Source organism: Thermobia domestica, chromosome 10 (assembly GCF_964235325.1).
Source record: "Thermobia domestica chromosome 10, izTheDome1.hap1.1, whole genome shotgun sequence".
Taxonomy (NCBI): Eukaryota; Metazoa; Arthropoda; class Insecta; order Zygentoma; family Lepismatidae; genus Thermobia; species Thermobia domestica.
In genome coordinates this window covers 198,299,416-198,325,392 of record NC_137463.1, presented here as the reverse complement: position 1 = coordinate 198,325,392, position 25,977 = coordinate 198,299,416, and the positions used below count along the sequence as shown (strand labels likewise).

The following is a 25,977-nucleotide window of genomic DNA, read 5'->3' as shown; positions in this document are numbered from 1 at the left end:
TTACATTTACCAATATCTGTGGTTCATGAAATTGGGACGGAGCATTTGAACATGCGCAAGGTGTGCGCGAAGATTGTCCCAAAAGTGGAAGATTGACCAGAAATTGCGGCGAGTGGAATTGTGCCAAAAAAATTTGAACATGTGTGAAAGGAGCCCCAATTTTTTAATAACGTAATCACCGGTGACGAATCATGTATCTTTGAGTATGATCCCGAGACAAAGAGGCAATCTTCCGAGTGGCACACGCCGGCGTCTCCTCGCCCAAAAAAGGGAAGAATGAGCAAATCTAAAGTGAAAACGATGCTCGTTGTCTTTTTTGACATCAAAGGCATCGCCCATCATGAATTAGTTCCTCCTGGACAAACCGTCAACGTCATGTTTTACGTGGAATTGCTAAAGACACTCAAACGAAGGGTCAATCGGGTCCGACCAGACATCGGAGCCGACCGGAACCTGCACCACAACGCCAGAGCTCACACTGCCTTTCTTGTGAGCAGCTACCTGACCAAGGCCGGCATCCCAACGCTTCCGCCCTACAGCCCAGATGTGGCCCCCCGGACTTTTTGTTTCCTCGCCTGAAACGCCCGATGAAAGGCAAGCATTTTGAGACGACAGAGGGGATCCAAGCTGCTTGCACCGCGGCTCTCAAGGCTATTCCGGAGAATGACTTGCGTGACGCCTTCAATGCTTGAAAATCGCGCTGGTAGCGCTGCATCGACGCAGTAGGAGCCTATTTTGAAAGATTTTAAAGAATTGTAACGATTGGCTCAATAAAATCGACTCAGTCCTATTACTTTCCGGACAAACCCTGTATGTTCGTAGTCTTATGTAATCTATGCTATGTTCAAATAGAGGTTGAAAAATATGCTCATAAAAGGGAAAGAGTTCACCCCTTAAAATGTACTCATAAAAGAGAATGAATACACCCCCTAAAATGTGCTCATAAAAGGGAACAAATACACCTCTAAAATGGAGGTCGTAAAAGACCATGGGTGGGCGGTACGTGGGTCATAGCGTATCGTGAGACACTGGAAAATTGAGTCCTTGATCTCAGGAGACCCTGGAAAAAAGGCGATTTATCAGCTACCGGGGGTCAGGTGCCCCCATACTACTCACATTTGTCAATATGATCTCCTTAATTTGTCGGGAATGGAACGGGCCCAGAGGGGTAACTAACGACCCCGCAGACCTTGGTGTGCGGGAGATTCCAAGAATTTCAGATATCCTCTGATCTTATTGACCGATACAGTTAGGACATCAAGAGAAATGACCTATATATAGTTGAAATTAAGGCAAACTGCTGTTGGTGTCGTGACCGAGTTTTCTAGGGCAACGTTCTAGTAATGAAAATACTTTCTGGCGTGAGTTCAAACCTTGCCCAAGGATTTTCTAAATGTTCATAACACTTTTTTTATTAAAATAAACTTGCAGTTTTACTATACGGATCCACAGTAAAAGTAATAATAATAATCATAAGTAGAAGTAGTAGTAGTGGTAGTAGTAGTAGCATCATTGATTATAATTATATAGTTTATGTAGGTTACTTGAAAAAAAGTACTTGAAAATACAACACAGCATTTGGTTCGAATTACTTCGTTTTGACGGGACTCGAAGGGAAACTCGAGTCAAATTCGAGTCAAGTTGGAGAAATTTTTTCGTGTTGAGTTCTCGAGTGGATGTGTGTTTTCAGACTAGTCGCGTTTGAGTGAAAACTCGCTCGAACTCACTCCTGCCCATCCCTAAAATTCATTTTTACCTTCTAGTTTCTAAAGAAGAAAAGTCGAAAGAAATTATTTTCACATTCTCCGAATTATATCAACACGTGTAGAAATAATGTGTGTTATGATTATCTAACATAACTACTAGTGTATTATCATATCTTTGTCTGAGGAATTGATGGCAAAGTGTGAAAGCAGAGACGTGCCATTACAGTCACCCGAGTTCGATCTCAGTGTGGCATTTATTATTTTTTTTGATTGGTAGGTATTGTTTACGTAATTGATATTGTAATTCTGTTTTTCCTTTATTATTATTATTATTATTATTATTATTATTATTATTATTATTATTATTATTATTATTAATTTTATTATTATTGCAAAGTAGAAACCTGGCTATATATATAATATTTTATGAATTTTTGATTGAATTTCACACCTTTTTGTTGAATAAAGAACACACCCCATTGAAGGGGACGTTTCAGAGGGAAATATCATCCTGTTTCTTTTTATTTGTTTACTTGCATGCTACAACAAGCCTGGATACTACATTTCACCTCTCAATATCTAACGGAAGTACCCTAAAGGTTGTGATGATCATAAGAAAGTAAGTGAATAAGTGCTGAGATCAATGAAATTTGCATATTAACAACATTTAAAGTATCAGGTTGTCAAAAAAGTCATGACGTATTTCAGTAAAATATGAAAAATGATGATTTATGGATATACTGGAGATATTCGGATCATGCAATAGTTATGTCATGAATAGCTTACATGTTGAGCGTTTTATGTAGTACTATTGCTATTCGTTTCGTTTGGTTTTAGAGATTTGACAACACATAGAAGTTGGAAGACTAAAAATTGCATATTCTCCATATTTTATTGTTTTACTTCAGGCAAGGGATGAACGCGGTAATAGTGTTTGTGATTTTTACTGTCCTCAATGTTTCTGTGTATCTCTTCTCTTCATAAAGAGTTTGTGGAAAAACTGCAAAAGTGAGTTAAACGTGTAAAAATATGAAACAAGGTACTGAGGAAGGATCGCTAAATAAAATAACTTAAAAGAATAATCCAGAGCCCTGAAACACCAGATTCCAATTAGTATAAGTATCTGTCCAATGCCGTGCCGTGAAAAATAAAAGCCCAAAGTTAGCACATATGGCAGCGCCTCCGTACATGAGTTGTCAATTTAAAGTTGACTTCTCTGGACTATTCTTTCTGTATAATACTTTACTATTTTATCATGACTGAAATCAGAAAGTTTCAGCATTATTACACTGGAAACGTAAATGTGTGTAATTAATGAATTCACTAAAGCTCCATATTTTCCTTCTCCTAGGACAGTGTTGTCCTAGAGTAGTTGCTTAAGCGTCAGTTTCGTAATGTTGGGGACGTGAGATCGATTCCGGTTGTGGCAATTCAGTAAACTTCTACAATTTACAAAACTGATACTTCTGCTGTATAATAAGATGAAAAGTATTCAATTTCTCTGGGTCTAAGAGTTGAGACGATCTACTTCAAAGGTGAAATGCCAAAAACACAAAATTACATCATTCGTATCAAATTCATTTGTAACCGTGTGGCAAGTAACGTGTTTGGACAAGAATTAATGAATACATAAGTGCTAAAAACGTCCTTACTGCTGTAGTATGGGCAAACACTGAGTCCCTAAAAATTGCTCGTAGCTGTGCACAAATTACTAATAGTGATCGAACATACAACAGGGATCGCTAGTCACGAGAATGATCCTATTTCAGATGTCACCTCACCTTTCCACGTAGAAGGGCGAAAGAAAATGCATTACTGTTATCAGCTAACAAATCTTTATGTTCCATTTCTAGTTGTCATAAAATGATAATTCTATCTGTAAATTTATAAACGTAATAATATGATTGCGTTCATGTGTAAACCTGAGAAACATCTGACACAGTATATATTTTCTGTTCCTATGAATACCTTCGATTTTATTACTTTTTCTTTCGTACTGCGGTAATAATAATAATAATAATAATAATAATAATAATAATAATAATAATAATAATAATAATAATAAAAGAATGACTTAATTACAACACCAGTTACATAAACATTATCTTCCCATTAAAAAAAAGTAATAATTGGTACGACGGAATTTGAACCCAGGTAGTTGCAATGGGAATTTCCCGCTTTCACAATTGATCTTAAACAAATCGCCCCAATCGGAGTATTATTCGCCACTGGCACTTAATGTCCTTTCGACGTATTCCAAACACTACCGCAACACGAAAACCGAAATACTGAGGGGAGTTAAAATTCCCACCCTACTCTTCAGAGAAATTCGAACTCCTTGTGGATTGAGCCTCATGATCATGTGGCCTTAATTTGCGACAAATTCCTCATGTGAACATAAGAAAATCAAGTAGTAGTTATGAAAATTAATATAGAACTGTCTATTTCTACACGTGTCGATGCAATTTGAAGAATGTGAAAATAATTTCTGTCTTTTTTTCTTTGGAAATTAGAAGTTAATGTAATTGGTCGAAATGTAATGTAAATCGGGACATTCTCTGCAACCGATGACCAGTGCCGTAACGTAGATTTTTTCTGAGGTAGGGCAAGCATTCATAAGCTTATTTGCGGCCCCTAGATAAAGTTGTTCGTCTGATTCTTCTGTCTCCTCTTTCCAACTTTCTCTTAATCTGTATGGGCCTTCCAGAGCTTGTGGACCTTCCCGCACGGCAAGGTCTGCGGTTCCGTTAGTTACTCCCTGGGCCCATTCCATACATCACAAAATTATTAGGGGCACAATATTGATAAATCTCAAAGCCATACGAATAAATATTATTTCTGCAGCTCTTAATAGTAGACATTTTTTACTGAAATGGGTCCAAGACTCATTTTTGTTGAATTTATTTTTGTGTTGTTTTGTTTATGTAATGTAGCGACACTATTTGATGCTTCATTTCTAATTTCATGTTCGTATCGTATATGGAGTAAGAAAATTATGTCTGAAAATGGTCCCCTCGAACGGCGGTGAGCTTCTCTGGGGGAAGCAGTTCCCCATGACCGCACAAGTTATGGCTCTGCCAATGGTGTAGCCTCAACTTGAAGAACGTTTCTTAATATTTTCCTCATTGAGGAACGTCTATAAAACTTGTTTTTCAGTTAAACAAGGAGGAAGTAAGTTATTAAGACACTCAAACAAGCTGCTTATATTTTCTTATTTATATTTTTATTTATATTTTGTTTACATATTTTTGTTACATTTGACTTTATTGTTTATATTTTTCAATGATACGAATTTAACTAGGTATTAGTTTGGGTAGAAATTTAAAGGGCACGCTGGGTGAGTGTTTAGCGCATTGAACTTCTATTTGGTGGGCCCAAGTTCGTGTCCCGCCCAGGCTGTTGCTTATTCAAGTTTTCGTGTTCTAATTTAAATTTCAATGCATACTCAGTGTGATAAGCAACATCTTCTCTTCTCCAGAAAGAAGAAGATGTTGTAATGAGGAGAATTAGAGAAGGTTCCTCAATGGAGGCAATCATTTACAAAGTTATTTCCAGCAGTTGCTCTAGATGTGATATTTTTAGCTACTTTCGAACATTTTCTAATTCATATGTGATCAGTGTTTTTGTTTCTTTGATTATACAGTATATCATGAAAAATACTTACATACACAGCAATAGTGAGATTAGCATATGATGATCATTGGACAACACGCTCTGAACCAGAGAGATTGACCTCAGAATGGAGAAATTTTTCGTGCGTCATCTACTCACAATTTTACTTCCATACTGACTTGACTCAGTGCTACCAACTGCTGTCAGTCACGAGAAAAGTTACGTGTAAGTTGGGTTACATCTGTCTAGGCGTTCTCACAACTGCAAAAGACCTGGAACTCAAGTAATGGAATTTGAACATTTAGGGGGCGAATACTTTTCTGGCTAGCTGTACCTCATTTCAAATCTATGCAATCGCTAATTTTCGCAATTATGTGTACAAATTAAGGTGCTGGATAGTGGTGACTTATCTTATTATTCGAACTGCGGGCAATAAGTGTAACATAAACAAAAAAATAACGGTAAATTGAAATATTGAACGTTACATTTATTAGATGGTGTTTCCGCCCAAGATTATCTAGGGAGATTTGTTTGAAGTAAAGTAAGCAATCTCATAAATAACCAACACGGAGTATACTTTATTAAGGAGTAATAGGAAAGTTTATCGAAACCTTAATATTGATATACGCAGAGTTGAAAATATTAATGATGAGGTTGGTGATGATGAAACACCAGAATGGAGTACAACAACGAATGTGTCTGACCTTATAAAACAGCTAGATCAATCCTTGTCACAGCAAATAAATACTAAATTGAGCAACTGACACTTCAAACAGCAAATGTACACTAAATTTGAACACAATTGTAAGAAATAGATACTCAGTTTCAACAGATGGATTCTAGGTTTCAGAAAATGCATAGCAAATTTCAACAAACTAAAGTCCATGGCACAGCAAATCGATAATACATTAAAGCAAATAACACAGCTAATAAACCCTAAACTAGAACGAACAGACTGTAGGATGGAACAAATCTTACACAAATTTCACAATTGTACAAAGTTCGTGGGAGTGGTTGAAACTCATGTTAATGAGCATGGTAATCAGATTAAAGAATTACAGGAAGAGACAAATACCATCAATGAAAAATTATCAACGTAAATGATAATCCTGATCCGATCATCAACAGAGACTATATGCCGAATGAACCCACAATAGCTGTAGAAGAAAGTGATAGAACCTGAAAACTATTCGGAGAAGGATGATAGTACCTCTGGCATCGGGAAAGAAGAGAGAACACCAAATTAATCACATCGCAGGAAAACCAAATACGCGAAGCGTAATATTTGACAGCCTTATAAAAATCATTATTTCAGATTTAATGAAATAAGACCTTTAACCAAATTTAGTGGAATGTCAGAAGACATATTCTTTTCTGCAAGTTCATTTTGAAAAAATTCGAAGAAGAATGCGACATAATTGGTGTAGATAAATTCAAATCTTAACACTTTGACACATGTTTTACTACCACCTTGCTCTGTTTGGTTGTAAGCGATCAGGGGGAGTTTACGTAATTATTCACATCTCAAGACACACGGCTTTCAAATTTTGCAAATAATTTTATGTTGGCAAACCGAGACACTTGGGCTCGAAACAGACGCCATGATCCAAAAATGTATAAAGATCTTACTGATTTTGTAATTTCCGTCTATAACGAGTTGAAATTAATTAATTCATACCGACAGGAATCACCAGTTATAGCATCGATCCGGATATTCTTACCTTTTAGGTTGCAGCAAATACTGATTTATGCACAATATATTAATTTCAATCATCTAATTATGATATGCAAAATTTTGAAAATCAATATATGGTACAAAGCAATACTAATCGAAACCAAATTAATAATAACCGAAATCAAGCCAATCATATTCTGATTCGAAACATCAATGTGAAGGAAGAGTGTAGGCCTAATGGAAGAAGTAATGATACATCCAATTATATCGGCGAAGGACCGAACACAATTTTAGAAGAAACTGAAATAGTAATGGTACATTTAGAAATCAGGCAAAAATTTTATGTATTTTTTCTCGAACTGGATTTGGTAGTAACTTCATAGGTGGCAGAAAATCTCAAAATAGAAACCAAAAAACTTTGGTAACTCATAATATCCAGAACGTTAATCAAGATTGTGCCATTCAGTGCAACGTAACCAAATCATTTGGTAATGTCAATATAAACTAGATGTGGCTGACGTGGGACTGGTTCAAGCCACGTCACCAACTTATTCAAAAGAATGTTTTTATGTAAATGAAACTAACTTTAAAACTTTGAACCTTAGTAATAATAACCAATATATTCCCATTAGTAATTGTCACTGGATGTTTAATGATAGAAGATGTATGCACGCACGATAACGATTTTGTTTCCTTGGAAACATGTAGTACAGCCAAAATACAAGTGAAAGTTAACGATATTTCCCTTCGTGCTCTGATTGATACTGGAGCTATCGTATCACTTCTGTCATATTCCTTTTGTTGTCAACTTACAAAAGACTATTCCAACCCTAGAGTGCAGAAAATAGATAATTTAATTATGGTTGATTATACTGATAAGCATAAAAAAGTGTTATGGAAAAAACACAAGTGGTAACATCAATACAGGGTTAACTAACTAACTAACTCTATGGCCTATGGAACCCGGAGGTTCGAATATTCGTCTCAGGATCTTGTTCTCAAATATTTTCAGTCTATGTTCCTCCCTCAGAGTAAGTGACCATGTTTTGCAGCCATACAGAAGAACAGGCATCAATACAGGATTATGAAATTCAAATTCCAATTTTGGTTATTAATAAATGAAACGAAATTGATAGGATTAGATTTTCTCATTCAATTACCTGCAGTTTTAGATTTTAAAAGTAAGACATTCTCAATACACACCTTTAATGATAAAATTGTTCCAAAATTAAATCCTGTTAGTGATAACTTTGCTTGCCAGTGTCAGCCTTTTATAAATAATATTCTTAATGCAAATGAATGCAATAGTAAGGGAAAATATATTATGGATCATGGAAATGAAAAGCTTACTGCAGATAACAATGACCATTCATTATATAAGTGTGTGGCTGAAATTGTTAACACCATAAATAATAGTGATGAAGAATTTGTAGCACAAAGAATATTCTTTATAAACATAGAAAAGTATTTTCCCAGAGACCGGAATGTTGCAAAAATTTCATGTACGATATTAAAGTCGACACAGAAACACCAATGATAACAAAGCAATATATAATACCTTGTAGGAGATAAGAAAACAAATTGCTGAAATATTGCAAAACTGAATAATAAGTCCTTCTCAAAGTGTTCATTTAAACCCATTGCATGTAATGCCTATAAAGGATGGCAAACGGCTGAAAATAGTGTTAAATCTGAGACAGTTGAATAAACACATAAAATTACAACAAGCAAGATATCCCCCGGTTGAAGAAATCCTTAGTTCCTTACAAGGAAATACCATATTTGGAAATGTGGAATTTGTAATAGCGTATAATCAAATTCTGTTATAAAAAGCTCAATTCCCTATACAGCTTTTTCATTTGAAGGTCAGTTATATGAATATAATCGAGTGGTCTTTGGTTTGATTAATTGCAGTGCTGCCTTAGCATTATGTTTAAGTAATGTGAGAGGACAAGATCTTCGTACAAATGTGGTTCTCTTACTGATGATAATTTAATTATGGGTAAAACCCCTAAAGATTATTTGCAGAACTTGGATGCTGTTCTGGAACGTTTGGAAAAGGCAAGCTTAACCGTTAATATAGAAAAATACAAAATTTTCAGGGAGTGCATTGAATTTCTAGGTTATTCGATAGACGCTCAAGAAATGTATTTTATTGAATCCAAGATACAAGCCATAAGAGTTAGTCGGCTCCCACAAACTTAAAAGAAACACGTCAAACTATGGTACTGTTCAACTAGTTTAGAAAATCAATACCTGGATTTGCAGAAATCGCTCAACCTCTATTCCCTATAACCAAAAAGGAATCCCGTGGCAATTAGATAATATACAAGAAAATAGTTTTAACAAATTAAAAATAGTATTATGGAAAATATTCGTTTCAATCATCCTAGATATGATCGTGCTTTTTATGTGCAGTGTGATGATTCCTTATCAGGGATTTCTACCATATAGCAGCAAACAAATCCTACTACTGATGCACCAGCTGTTATACACTGTATTAGTCGAACATTCAAGATCGCAAAAAAGAGATAAACGACTACAGAAATCAAATTAATTGCTGCACGCTTTGCACTCTAAAAGGTCGCTCTGTACATCAGTGGATGCCATTTCATAGTCTTAAGAGATCATAACTCTTTGCGTCACCTTAGGAAAGTACGGGGATACAATAATCGTTTGTTAAGATGGTCTTGAGAACTTCAATCCTTTGATTTCGAAGTACAGCACATTCACACTAGAAGGACGAAGCCGTCATTTTGACGGTATCACTTAAAACGATTATATATATCTGATATATTTGTTTGAGTTACACAACCAAACTTTACGACTTTTATTATTTTAAGGACGTTTGATATAGCATACAAACACTGTTTTTATGGTAAATAGATACCTATTTTTGTTGTATACACCCAGAATGACCAGACCGTCAATTTCACTTCCTCGTTAACTAATCTGTGTTTTGTTCTTCATGTGGAAAGTTTAATAGGTTGTATGCTATATTGTATTACCTCTCATTTAAACAAATTTCGAAATATTTTACATTATTTTTGCAACGAGTTTGCTATTTTATATATTATTGGTTTCTGTTTTCCATTGCTATTAAGGAAAAGTATATTGCTCTTCCTTGAATGATGTTTTTCTTCAATAATGTTTTATCTCTTTGGTAATACTGTTCTCTGTAGAGATAAAGGTTTTCTTGAAGGTTCATACCGATAACTAATAAATAACATGATACCTGATAAAATGTCACGTGATTTCTGAGTGAATTAATTTCACTTGGAAGAACAGTGATATTACTTAGCTGAAGGCAGCGGTAGTAATGATAATGCAGTGTCAAAGCTGCTTCTTCGGATAAAAGGAAGGAAACAGATATAGAAGTTTCCATAAATAATCGATGAAATATCTTTATAGCAGCTCATAGGACATGCTGGTTAAAAATGAAAAGACAGAACAATGGCGTATTGCCTCATACGACATCCTTCGCGATAAGCTTTTTTTATATATATATTATGCCCTACATCATATTAAAATGGTGATTTTGTTAGTGATTTTCGCTTGTTCATAGACGAAACAATGTTGAAAAACATTCTGAAATGCACCGTTATTGAGGCTCATAGACAGTGTCAAGATTCACTTTGGCTTCTGTCAATTGCTGAACCCGTGTCATTTCTCGCAATATTGATATTTCATGTAGCTTCAGATATACCCGTAAAGGAACTGTAAACCGAAAGCTTTCCAGTGTTTTACAGAAAGATTATGGGAAGAACAAGGTATCTTGAAATAATGAAGTACCTTCGATTTGGGGAAATGTGCCCTAGCAATTCAACGCTGAAAACCGACGAGTTCTCTTCATCTGGCAGTATCTGGCAGTATAAAACCCACAGAAGTATTTCTGTAGATCAACAGTTACTTTCTACTAAGATGTGATGCAAATTAAAATAATATATTGGTGACACAATTGTACTGAAATTTGGCTTCTTGCAGATGTACAGTCAAGATATGTACTAAATAGCATTCTCCACCTGGGAAAGGAACAAGGACGACGTCGGAACTTACAGTTATGCGAATATATAGCTCTGAAGACAATGGATTATTTTCTCAACACAAGAGTGAATGTTACTTGTTTTCTTCCAAGTTAAAAATTAGCCAGATATTTGAAAAAGAAACAGACGACTTTGATTTGTTGTATGCGTCCAAATAGAAGAGAACTTCACAAAATGTCCTTGAATCAGAAAGAAGAAGGATATGTTCACTACAAACGTATATGAAATGAATGAGGAAATCTACTCACAGTGCATAAGTGTAAGCGCGAGAAAAGTGTTGCTGTCTTGAGTTCAGTGCATACAAGTTGAAATAAAAATGTATTCAAAATGTAAATTCAATTTTATGTAATAAAATATTTGAAATTAAAGTATTTTTTGTATATTATACACAAGGTCTACTATAAAGAAAAGTAAGCCAGTAGGGTGATCGCTGTTGGTAGGTATGGAATGAGGCCACAGGCTGTTAAGTGTTTGAGGTAATGACACATGCATATGAATTGGTTGCTAGAGAATAAACTGTGTAAACAGTTAGTTTATATAATGGAAATAGATTCGAATGGATTGAGTGAAATCTAGATGTATGTGGAATATTATGAAGATAATTATCAGAGTTGCGGTTGATACAGATTAAGAATAAAGGTATAGAATAATTCAGTAATAGTCGTGTGTATATTTTCTAATAGTTTTAACATTGGCGCAGTCGATTTCGAACAACGCTATTTAACTCAGATATTATGGCATCTTTTTCGTTTTCAGAGCAAGATCAGAGACAGGATATTTTGGTGAGCAACTTAGAAATCACGTACAGCAAATGGGCGCATCGCTTTAAATTTCATTCTATGAAACAGAAAGAGAACCAGAATGTCATGCAGTTTGCAACGGAGCTCCAGAAGGCTGTTTCCGCGTGTGCATTGGAAAATTTTCAAGAGCTTGCGTTATGTAATCAATTGATTTTTGGATTATCAAGCAACCGAATCCGAAGTTTGTTACTTTGTAAGGACAATTTAACGTTTCAGGAAGCAGTACAAATGGCTTGTGATTTGGAGCTTTCTAATGCGCAAGTTTTGTTTAAGCAAGTGCAGAATAATCAACAGGGGGTAACAACTGTTTGTCAACGGTGTTTACAAGTAAATACAAATCAAAGAAGGAAGTTTCCATGCAGAAAGTGCAACAAATTTCATGCTTTCCGTAACTGTCCTGCATATGGAAAACAATGTTTTTCATGTCACGGAAATAATCATTTCTCGTACGCCTGTAGATACAAACCTTTTTCGAATAGTGCACAGCAGATACAGCAGTTTCAAACAAACATAGTGCAAGGGAGTGACGATAATACTGGTCAAGTTAGTGATACCGACATCACTTCTAAAATTTTTTTGCCAGAAAACAAGAATGATGTACGTTTACAACAAAGAACGGAGCATTCTATTTTTGGTTTGGATGTCAAGGAAACAGAAGTAAAAAACGATGTTAAAAGTTTTGAACAGGACAGTTCAGTAATCAGCCACAAAGAAGGCAATCAAGAAATAATTAATCCAGAGGTAATTGAAGAATTACAGTCTAAAGAAGAGGGCGAAGTACAAGACAAGGATGGAGATATTGCAAAGTATGAGAAGAAAATTAGAAAGAAAGGAAAGAAGAGTAAGAAATTACAGGAAAACCAAAAGACACCAAATAATCCTGAAAGCAAGTATAGTTCGGTGGAGGTGATTAACAAGCAGGATACGGTAGACGAGATTTTCAAAGGAACAAACGAAATGGCAAAGGAGGGGGAAAGGAAAGAAGAAAGAGAAGAAAACATAGGGCTAGTAAGTTGTAACTGTAAATTCGAATTGATGCGATGTTTGGCAGATGAATTGAAAAAGAGAGATGACGTTTTGGAACAAGTTAAAAAACGAAATGGAACAATAGAGCAATTGGTTATTGGTGAATTAAAGAAACGTGGAGAAGGACTAGATCAGTTGCGTGCTGATATGGTAAAAATAAAGAAACAGCTGGATGTACATGCAATGAAGATTGAGAATTTGGAACACAAGGTTGACTCGTGGTACATGCATTTAGACAATAGATTGAAAGAAGCGAATGTACGGGGAAAAGAGTTATGGAACAGAAATGAACTCATTAGTTTTGTTAAGTTTATCTGTGATGCAGAATGTAATTATTAATGTAATTGGAATTAGGTGCTGTTAGATTATCTATTCTATGACATATTGAAGGAATATTAAATGAGTGCCTAGAAGATAAAGTCTATTTACGTAAAGAGGGGAGAGTGTTGGTAGGTATGGAATGAGGCCACAGGCTGTTAAGTGTTTGAGGTAATGACACATGCATATGAATTGGTTGCTAGAGAATAAACTGTGTAAACAGTTAGTTTATATAATGGAAATAGATTCGAATGGATTGAGTGAAATCTAGATGTATGTGGAATATTATGAAGATAATTATCAGAGTTGCGGTTGATACAGATTAAGAATAAAGGTATAGAATAATTCAGTAATAGTCGTGTGTATATTTTCTAATAGTTTTAACAATCGCTTGACTGGTAAAAAAAATATTTCATCCGTAGAATATACGTATTATTTCTTTATTTTAAATCTTCTTGTCCTTGTTCTGAAAGAGAACATACTATATTAATATTTTATTTAATATTTTGATGGAGTTTAGTGGCTCAACCTGTATTGAATCACGAGAACAACTTACTTGATACATAAACTAGTCGAATAAACAAATTAAATTAAAAATAAAATAACAGACATATAAAGAACAAAGATATATATCTCTTGCAATTAAATAAGCTTCAGAACGACGGCTCGGTACTTCTAGGAAGGTAAAAAGTTTGGTCCTTCGAGTGTTAAAGGAATCAGTAATGTCCCAGTGGATACTTTATTGAGGTTATTTCCGAATGATAATCATAGAACGTTGTCCATAAACGTTTTTTTTTAATTTACAAGATGTAATAGCTAAAATATCCATAAAGGAGTTGAAAGAGCAACAAAGGAAGTATGAGTTTTATGCTAAAATCATACATCATTTATCATCTTGCCCTAAGAGCTGTGATTGTCCTCATAATTGGAATACAATGTATCAGATGTCTAAGACGTATTACTGATTAAAGACTTCAGATATAAAAACAGAAAGAAAATTTGTATTCCACCGATATTGGTACCTCGTGTATTAAAAGCGTATTATGATGATATCGGTCATTTTGGATATTTGAATGTATACTCATTAGTTAGTAAATTCTTATATTAGAAATCACTACGAACACAAATCATAAACTAGAGCTCCTCCGTGGCTAAGCGGTTAGCGTACGCGCCTTTGGCGTGGGATACCCGGGTTCGATTCCCGGCGGGAGCTCATGTGGTTCGGATTCCACGTTAATCAGTAGGTCCACGTCTCATATGGCCTCGCTGCTGAAAGGGACGCTAAACTAAAATCAACTCAACAAATCATAAACTATATCAATCATTTGAGCAATGTACGAGAATTAAGCATAACTATCAATATATATATAAACGTATGATTTCATTCCTCCCTAAAAGACCCCATTCTTTTATTTCTGTTGATTTATATGGATCTCTTCCTCGAGCATCTACAGGTGACACTTTTCTTTTTACTATCATGGATATCTTTCAGAGATATTTAGTCGCATATCCTCTACAAAGAGCAACTTCGTCTGAAATTGTGAATCGAATTTTGAATTTATATATACCTCATAGTGGGCCAATTGAACATATCGTTTGTTATAATAGTGGACAGTTTCGCAGTAATGTGTTTATCCATGCAGTCCATTTATGCTTATAAAAATTAGTGTTTATACAGAGAGAAAAACATGTATGTTCGTCTGGAAAATGGCCAAAATAATTAAAAGAAAGTACAATTCAGAATTATTGAATTACATATATATTCAACAAGACATTTTGAATTATTGATAGTATTGGATTACTATATATATAAGTCAATGTCTAAATTATACGATAACTATCATATTAGTTCAAGCGACACTGCAGTAAATATAGTCATGGCACGAAATGTGAATATTACTAAATATGAATAATTACATATTCTTGTCAACCTTAAAACCCACACTTTAAAGATAATATCTCTCTCTTACTTTATATGATCCTACAACCCTAAGCATATACCAACTATGTACTTACATTTACTCCTCTCGTTGTTAGATTTTTAATACAATGTGCTGCTGTTAGGACGAAGGATTCGTTAATAATGCTCCCACCACAATTAAAATAATCTGTGGAATTTACATAAACTTGCAGCTTCACATAGTATGGTACATCGCCTTAGAAAAATATGGAAAGAAAAACATTTTTGTATTTGTAATATGATTAAATTTTATCGTCAGAATAAAAGCATATTAAGATTTCCATTCTAATAAATAGTTTCTTAATTCAACATTTTCTTTGCGTACTTTAAATTAATTTTATATCTAGAAGAGTTATCGCAAGCAATAAGCAATAACGTTACTCAGTATATGAAGTTATTTTACAATTAAAATAAGTTGATATTTTTTGAAAATAATTTATGTAATTTGTCATTTTACACTTAAAAAATACGACAATTATTCAAAATTAACGAACGTTTGTTATATTATAGTCGTTCAAATTACTCTGGTCCGTGAGGATAGTAATTTTGACACAGTATTTGTTAACGTAAATATATATACTCATTTAACTCATTTATTCTAATGAAAATTTTTCATGAACAGAAGTAAAATATTAAAAGTAATAACTAGAGTAATTTATCATGGAATTGAAGCTTAATTAGATTTATGTTATTTACTAACTTGATACAAATTATTTATGTTGTAACTTTTAACCTCATCTAACAGTATAAACAATTCTTCCCTAAGGTTGATATAAATATATCTGTTTTCTCCTTGTTTATTACGTTTAAAATTTACCTTAATTACTTGAGTGTTGTCTCTGGACTTAGCATACAGTCATGCTGATTGACTGCTTTCAACACATAACATTTTTTCCTAACCTCTGCACTTCAGTCTTTGTCTGTTGATTCCTTTGCAGTGTCTCGTGTAACACTTTCATTTTCCTTAGCGAATCATAAGCTACTGACAGTATCTTAATATTGTAGAAAAGTTTTGTGTTATTTCTCCACAGAAAATAATGTACACTTTCTGCTTTCCTAATTCTCTACCCACCTTTTGCTACAAATGGCTTATCAGATTATGTGAACATTTAGTCTCATCTATCTTCGGCTGAAAAATCGTATATTTTTTCCTTTTTTGGATGATTTTTATATGTATGATCTCTATGTGAAGTTTTTCTCAGATTTAAATGTTTTACGTACAAATCTTGTAAATAATCTTTATGCTTTGTGAAGGTGGTTTAATTATTCCGGTTACTTAAATGTACGTACAAATATTACATTTTATCACAATCACTCAATTTTGATAATTTCAATTGATTACCTGGTGGTGAAAACTACTCAATAAATGGAAAGTACAATTTCTTGAAGTTCATGTGATGAACTGAAGAAAAAACATTTTTCTGTAAATTGTACGATGAAACTGATTTCACAATTTGTACTGAACCAGGAAATTGACATTAATCTCTCCCTCAGTAAGTGCTAATACCAAGGTAATGGTAAGACAGCACTACATAGTACATTTTAACATATATAGACCTAAATAACTATAAAAGTAGAAGATATAATTGATGTAGAACCTTCATTTCACCAAGATATAACACATGTATCAGTGTAAGGTGGTATTCAGCTAATCGAGCAAATGTCCTGTAAATGCTAATGTCCTGTGTAATTTTAAGAAGAGTCTACACATAAGCTAATTTCTGTGGCTGTGCAAAGTATATAATTCCTTTCTAATATAAACTTTTCTTTTAATCTGGATTGAAGAAATGTTTATTTATATATGTATGTGTATAGAACAAAATGTTTTTGTATCTTCCTAGCGGTGTATCACTAGCCATATACTACTTGTAATTATGTAATTAAATTACAACAATACAGTTTATGTTCCATTTAAATCATCACAAGAGTTTTAAATTATAAATAGGCTGCAAGTTAACGACAGATTTTATCATCAGGAAAACAAACGTTGCTCCATATGCGGATATCCATTAGAATGATAGTTTCGTATTGAGAAGCAGTGCGACGCAGAGAAATGTTTGAAATTTGAAAATAGTATAACTTGTTATATGTCAGTAAAGCCTTATAAGGTAAATAATAAAGTACACAAAAACTCTGAATTGAATTAGGAGTCTTTTCCGAAGACGGATGTCAAGCTTATTGCGTAAATTAAGCAGGGCAAAGAAGATATTGAAAATATTTTTGAGTCAAAGTAGAGTTCAGTCAGTTTTACTTATCATCACCGTTTCTACACTATAAAAGTAAAAGAATTGCATGTCAACTAAATTTCTAAATACAAAATACAAATTTATTTACCTGCGGTATAAAATCGTCAATTGAGCACTATGTTACACGGAGCAGTAAATGGAATATTCAGAATTTAATGACTGTAGCCAACTCATTGAGAACATTGTTAATCTTCTTTTAAACTACATCTAACATGCGTTTATAAGTCTCATTTACGAATAGGCATCTCATAGCTCACTGACTGTTGGCCTTTCCTTAAAAGGAAGGCTTGAAGCGGGAAAGAATTCTGTCAAGCATATTTTTTATAAGTATATTATACAATGTTTATTGCAAAAAATTAGCTATTACTACAGTTGCAGATTATTTTTCAATACCCGATTTTGAACAATCTGGTAAATAGATTATGACACAATAACACATAACATATGACACAATAATGTATTGTGTGAATCACCTCTAAAATTCAATATTCAGTGAGAAGAATGCCAGTCGATGCTCGAAGATTCTAAAAAAGCAACATGAGAATTGATTGTACCATTGGACACTACTTAAGCCAATTTTGAATTCGGAGGGATCAGAAGTGAAATTAATAGCATTACCAAGAAGTCTTTGAGCAAAATGCCTGAATATTGTGATGACAAATGAAGATTATATAGCCATATATTGATAAATAGTGCAAATGCATATGTAAGAAAAATATAACAGGAATCAATCTTAAATGGTAATCTTGAGGAGAGGAGGGGCAGGAAGAAGTTTAAATCCATAATTTAACGCCAGATAGGAGAGAGGTATTAACTAGTGATATGGAAGTAAACGGAATATCAAAATATACAGTAAATGTTGGTATGTAATAAAAATAATGAAATACTAAATGCATTGATTTAAAAAATAGTTTGCCATATTTTTCATAACAATGGATATGTACATCCCTTTATGATTAACATGTTCAGAGTATTAGTAGCTCTGAATCATTAATTGGGAGTTACCGTGATTCTAAAAGTTTGGTCACCATTGCTGATCCATTCTCTAGCTCATATACACAGATAATAGAAAAGGACCAAATTGGTCTTTCAGTATATCAAGAGTTATGACGTTTTAACAGGGCAGCTCTATAATTTCGAATATAATTTTTGAACTCGTATAATTCCCACAACGAATAGTGGTAAGTCCGTCCTTTCTGTCCCTAACCGCAAATAATCCACAATTAGTTGCAGTATATACATATGATCCCATGCTTGAGGTATTTTAAAGCAACCTTGATAAAAGTATTTCTCTTGTTACAAGTTTTTAATTTTAAATACGAATATCTCTGTAATTATTATGAATTCTAAATAAATTGTAGTAACGAATATTGTAGATATTATAACAGTCTATAAAACTTTACCGATGTATTTTCTGTATCATTGCATATGAGTTAATTTTGTGGTTTTATATAAGACATGGTGTAGTGGCTTCACAGCTGTAATTTTGAGTTGTTAAAGACCCTTACTTGTGACAATTAATAAAAGTTGGGGATGCTCTTAGTCTTTAGGTCACCTAGTTAATAACGTCCTAATTAGAATGTCTCAATAGATACCTATGACTGAATCTTATGGCTTCATCAGTATGACCACTTGCGATTAAGGAAATCATTATCCAGCCACAAAACAAAAACTCCCGAAATGTATATTCTGCGCAAAATGCTTTTCTGTATCAATGCAGGCACCCTATTAATAAGCAAGTATTTATGATTTTGCAACATGGCCGAGTATTTGTGATTTTCCAGATCCTTGTAAATATGAGTGTAAGAAGGTATAAAATAGACTCCAACAAATATGGATCAATGTTCCCACTGCTGCTAATACCTGCGAAAACATGGTCGTGTGTAGTTGCGAGAAGAAGTGTCCAAAATCATGCGGCTGCATGAAAAAATTATTAAGTTGTAGTTTACTTTGCAAGTGTTCTTGTAAACATAAATGATAGACCTTACCTCACAAACTGTAAGAGTTATTACTTATTTTACCATTGCAGTAGTTTGCAAATGTTGTAACGGGAAAGCATAACTAAACTTAGATTTTCCCCAAATGAAAAAAAAAAATGTTTCCATAATTTGCAAATGATAACAATACAAAAACGTATTGCTAATGGAATATTATGAAACTTCATTCTGGAAACATAAACTTTTGTCAACATTCGCATTTCTTGTATAATCATTAACTCCATAAACAGTCTCAAAAATTATAGATAACGACATTCTAGACATTATAAATTATTGTATAAATGCATTTAACTCGTTCTACTTTGGTGCAAAGTACAAAAATCTATCTTTTTCCTATGTGTAGTTATATTGTCATAAACCATTTATGTTGCGTTTTTCCTGATTCCCATACGGATTTATAAAAAAAACAGTTCATCAGATTTGAATTCGGGTGCGTTACAATGCAAGAGAATGAAAGAGTTATACATCATATTTACCAATGCTTTAGTTCGTGACTCAGAATTTTTCCATGCTTTAAGTACTCGACTATTCTACTTTCTTCTCATTGAAGAGGTTTAGTCACGTCGAGTGAATGCGTACCATAGTGGCAGAACACGACTTCAAAGGGTTGCAAGGTCTGCAGCGATCTTCTCTACGTCAATTATTTTTTACTAATTTCCCGCCCCGAAATGTATCAACAGTTGACGACCTTCTGGAATTTCTAAGAAGCTGTTAAAAATGAAATCTCTGAGATTTACGTCTCACGGTTAGGCTAAAGCTGACGGTGATGAGTAATGAATGAAATGGTGAAATGAAGAATGTGGGAGGAAACGGGAGAACCCCGAGGAAACCCACGCAAACGGTATTTGTCCATCACAAAGTTTACTTGGTGGAGACTGGGATCGAACCCGTGACCCCAAGTACCAGAGGTGAACGCTATACCACTTATTCATAGCGAAGAAGCTGTTAAAATGATACATGAAACAACATCGGAATACATGGTTTGCACTAGTGTAGTCCTTGCTTCTTCACTCAATGAATACAACGAATGTAATAAAATCATCTTTATGTTTGCATCTCTCTGTCATGTTATTTCCATTCCCAATATTAAAAACTGTATCGTCTGCAGTTATGAAAAATCACTTTGTACATTTTCAAAGTTTGAAACAGATTCGTCTCTTAGATATTTCAATATTTCCTGTTTCTCTTGGAATGAACAAAAACATTGGCCAATCTTTGGGTATCCTCACATTGGGCCTACCTTCTCTCTAATTCCATGATCTCGATTATCGCAGGTTTTGCTTTTTTAAGGATATTTCATAGTAAGTGTGACACACAACATGTAATGCCAATGCTTTCCTCATTTCAATTTCAATTTGCATCAAGAAACACATATAAATAGTCTTCAGATATTATAAAACCGTTATGGAAATATTCACTTTGTCAAGGTACATGTTAAATAAGGACGGTATTCTTCAAATTCATGAGCAAAAATATCGTCCATATTATATTTTCTTCATTGTGTAGTTATATATATTTGGCCCAAAAGAGAAACATTTCCACTTAATATTCTCCCTTGTTTTTATTGTACCCGCTTACGCTTTATTGATTCAAACAGCAAAAGATATTTTTGTGTGTTGGGTGTCAAACAGTTTTCTTCTTCTATCGATAAGTTCATTGACGGAGGCGTCATATATTGTTAACACTTAACCAAAATGTTTGAAACTGATTCTTTGTCTTCCACAACGTCTCTTTGGAGATCATTAGTTCATTACCGAACTCGATAAATAGGTTTCCATTCTAATGTACTTCACATCAGATAAAAATTCTTCTTGTCTTTTTGCCATTTCATCATGATGAAAATACTCACACCCATAAAAATTCATTGTTTTCATACCTGGAAGAAATTTAAATGTCCTCAAGTCGCTTATTTACTTCAGCAGCAAACATAGACCAGTTCACGAGAACAATTAGATCTTGAGTTAAGATAATTACTTCCCCTGTCCCCTTTAGTATTTTGTCTAGCTCTTCATTCCCTTGATCGATTGCAATGGAAGAGAAAATTTTCTTAGATCTATTGGCAAAGAATCTCCCTACCTTCAACTCATTAAGGACCAATTTTGGTGTTTGTTTCATTTCTTTCATGTCGATATGAGCCTATCTGGGATAATAATTGTGGTCACACACAAAGAAAGAGAATGTCCGATACGTTCCACGGCTGCAAGAGAAAAGTTCAAAATTTGTGAGCACATACAAAGTTCAGCAACAGGACATCTAATGCCATTACAAGATTCCAATACGCATAGTAAAATACATACTGTTGTTGGTAAAGCAAGAATTAAATTAAGTTTCCGGTGATACTTCTTCGTAAACTTCATTGAGGAGTTTCTGACTTGCTACGTATGTTATCTGATGTACGTATCAAGCCATTATGACATGTATGGCTTTTTGAATACAAGCTGCATCTGGAAATTCCAGAGAGTCTAACAAATCTTCGACAAAAGCCTCAATCCATCCTGATCCCTGAAACGTGTCTCCAATCGTCCATTCACTGTATTTCTCTCTATGAAATTCCAGTATGATCACTTTATCTTTCAGTGAATCATAGTTCCACTGAAGTCTCTTGAATATACCAGTATCACGGGTGCGTGATACTGCATTGCGTGAAGAATCAATAAAAGATCACTAGATGACTATTTACATAAAAGAAACAATCCAATAATGTTTGTCTGCACTTTCGTTACAAATTTCTTACGATAGGCTGACCAGGATTTAATTGTTCGAGAGAGTTGTAACGGGAAAGTAACACTAAACTTAGTTTCTGACAAAATGAAATATAATGTTTCCATAATAAGTTTGTCAGAGATTTTAGATGCAAATTATTACAATGCAAAACAGTATTGCTAACCGAAGTATTATGAAACTTCATTCTGTAGAAATACAATTATTCCAACACTCGCATTTCTTATATAATTATTAATTCGGAAAATAGATTCTAAAAAATATATATATAAGTATATAAAGGGATTCTGGACATTACAAATTCATTTTGTATAAATGCAATAAACTGTTTTACTTTGATGCAAAGAATACGATTTTATCTTCATTCTGTGGGACGTAATATGGTCTTATTATGAGTTTAATTATGAGTTAAGTTGGTTTTGAGTTTAATGTATTTTTCAGTAGGGAGGCTATATGAGATGGGACCTACTGATTAACGTGGAATGCGAAAATCATGAACTCAAGCCAGGAATCGAACCCCGGTCTCCCACGTCAAAGGCGCTTACACTTAGCGCTTAGTCACGAGTGAGTTCTATATTCATGACGTCCTAACTTTCATTCTATTAGAATGCCACTTGTATCCTACAGTATTAACTAGGTGACCTAAACACTAAATCTGCCTTAGTGGAGTATCTTCAACTTTTATGTAATGACACAGGTAGTGGGTCTGTAACATACCTTCAAAGGACAGCTACGAAATCACCACACCATGTTTTGTATAAAACCATATAACTACCCCATATAAAATAGTACAGATAATATACTGCTCGCGTTTTATAGATCATGATAACATCTACATTTCTTTTAACTACAATGTTGTTAGAATGATTGATAATAACGGAGTTATTCATATTTAAAATTGAAAACGAGTGTCAACTTTTTAAGTTTGCTTTAATGTATCTCACACGTGGCACTATATTCATATACTGCAACTAATTATGTATCATTTCCTGTTAATTTATTTTTCTTTGGGACAAAATCGATGATTTCCATCTATTCTGTGGGAATGTATACGCGAATAAAAATACTGTTTGAAATTTCACGGGCGACCGTGTTGATCACGTCATAACTATTGATCTATTGGAACGCCAATTCGACGCTCCTTTTAATGTTTGTTTATATGACCCAAAAAATGAATCTGCAGTAGTCACTAAACGTTTACATTCAAGGTAACTTCTAACTCTATTTAGCATTGATATTCAATCCTACCATATAGCGATCTCTATGGCCGGGTATACGACGTATTATACCAGCGAATATGATATGCTATATTATAAGAAACATTATAGCCTAACGTAAATGTAAGTGACTATAGAAGCTAAGGTCCTGGAGATCCTGAATTTATTTATATTATTGTGATTTACCTAATTTTCGAACTACAGTTTACCGTAACATTGAGTACTGCATAAATATATTAAAAAGCAATCCTGTCTGTTTTAGGAAGATACTGCAGATTGTGTACCAAAACTATACTCTTGGTGCTTGTAGAACAGTTAAAATCTTCAAGGGAGCTTTGCTACATAATGATAACCCACGAACCGAACCGAATCTCTACTTCTCAAATAAGTAGAGAGTAACATTGTAAATACGAGTATCTCATACCTAGACGTCATTTTGTTTAAAGATAGTTATTACTGATAATGCTATAATAATTTGAACGAAAGATTTTGAAATTGCGGTAAGTATGTATTTATGGACACATACTCATTGATTACTGATGCTATTATTAAAGTCTTTTGCTTAAGTTCATTAATTGCATTTGTTAATTAGAAGGTACTAAAACGTATGGTTACATGATTGAATATAAGATCAATTTTCCTTTCATAGGGAAAAATTGTATTTATACACTCTTCTTAAATTTTGGAAATCGGTTGTTGGCCTATTCTTTAATTTATTAATAGTCTGAAAATAAAATTTACTAATGTTCTTTTTAACTACAATATATATAACTCTTATAACATAGGAATTATACTGGAATAATTCTATAAAAATGTCAATAGAAATATATAATTAAAACTTTATATTTTTTCAGCAATATGTAATTAACGGAGTTTTAGTTTAAACTTTGAATTAACATGTGTGAGCTTTAGATTATAGAGCCAAAAATTAAAATGTTATGATCTTTTACTATAATAAATGATTACAAGAATGTGCACAATTGTTTCTTTTCTTGAATAAGTCATTGATACAATAGCACACGCCTTGAAATTTTGGGAAGCGATTTGCTTAGATTCTACAAATCGTCAAACTAAAAATTTAGAAATCGTATTTAGGAGTTAGGTATATATTTCTGAATATTCTGATTGTCAATCTATTTGTAAAAATGGCCAATCATTCAAATTAGGAAATTTGTTTCCCATGTATCATAAAAAATATTATTCAAATGGAACATTTGATTTTATTAACACTTAGACTGCCGCCATAAGATTTATTTTTTAGATTCTCTCATTCCATGGGCAGTGTAGTATATATCACACGATGTACAATCAAAGAGTACTGGTTTCGTTGACCAAAATGTTGTTTTTGGTGATTTTATAAACAAAACCTACTATTTGCTCACATATGGACTACCCGGCTTTTTGGTAAAATTTTGTTACTGACCACCGTGTGTACATTATATAATCCTTAGTTTTAGTCTAATAATAAATATTTGGAAGGTGGTAAAGTTGCTATTTTGTATCACAGTATACATTGTTATAAAATATTATTTTATTTTACATATACATGTCCATTGTTGTCCACTTGTCGAAGTGTACCCATGTTGTTGGCACCCCGGCGTCTGAGGCTAACGGTTTACTAAGGAAAACAAAGAGAGTAAAATGTTTCAGTTTACTGCCACTAATCACAGTGCGCCACCGCACTAGAGTATAGTAAACATAGTTCGCTTGCCGGAGTTTGGTGATTGTTGTTAGTTGTGCAATTTTTCAACAATGTCTATAAAACGCCTCAGTGAATATGACATTCAAAAACATTTACATAATATTGAAGCGAGTGTGACTTATGTTTCAGATTTCTCATCAGATGATTAAATAGTAGATCCTAAATATCAGGAAAGTAGCAACACAAGTGATAGCTCTTCAACAGACACATACTACCGTCCAATACGTAAACGTCCAAGTGTAGACCAATTTACTGCTAACGTAGGTCAGTTGAAACTCGCCAACCAACAGGCAGCAGGCAGTGCTTCATGAACAGATCCTAAAGGTAATCGTGTGCCTCTTACATTTACAGAGATGGGAGGGTTTGATCTGACTGTAATTCTGGAGTTGAAAAATAATCGAATTAGTTATGTGTATCTACCTTTTGTTACAAATGACATTACTTATTGTCACCGAGACTAATTGTTAGGCAAATCTATTACTTTCAAATCCTCGCGATGTTCCCAAGTGCTCTAGATTACGTGAATGGAAGGACACAAATATTTGTGAAATAAAGAAATTCTTTGCTATTGTCATATGGATGGGTCTAGATCGTAGGCCCTCTATGTCTGATATTGGTCCTCGGACATTCTCTATTGTAATGAATTTGCTGGAAGTGTAATGTCCAGGAATAGGTTTGAACTGTTTTTGCGTACCATTCATTTTTCTGACAACACAAGGGTCCCTAGAGGTGATAGATTGTATAAGCTGAAGGAATTCCTAGATGTGTTGCTGCAACGTTTTCAGTTGACGTACACGTACACCCCAGGCAAGAACATTGGTATTAATAGATGGGTATGGTTGCATTCCGTGGTAAATTAAGCTTCAAGCAGTATATAAAAAATAAGCGGATCGGTACGGTGTAAAATTGTTCAAGTTGTGTTCTTCACGATACATATGGAATCTGAATGTGTTC

General features: G+C 33.9%; 1 protein-coding gene across 1 annotated transcript in view; it reads right to left on the bottom strand.

Moving 5' to 3' along the window:
• Positions 1 to 25,977, bottom strand: part of LOC145661731 (chymotrypsinogen B-like) — a 199,268-nt gene that overhangs the window by 87,416 nt on the left and 85,875 nt on the right. Inside the window, exon 4 of the mRNA XM_081727066.1 lies at positions 15,197 to 15,336. Within this exon, the coding sequence (XP_081583192.1) occupies positions 15,197 to 15,336 (140 nt within the window). The remainder of the gene's footprint in view (positions 1 to 15,196; positions 15,337 to 25,977) is intronic.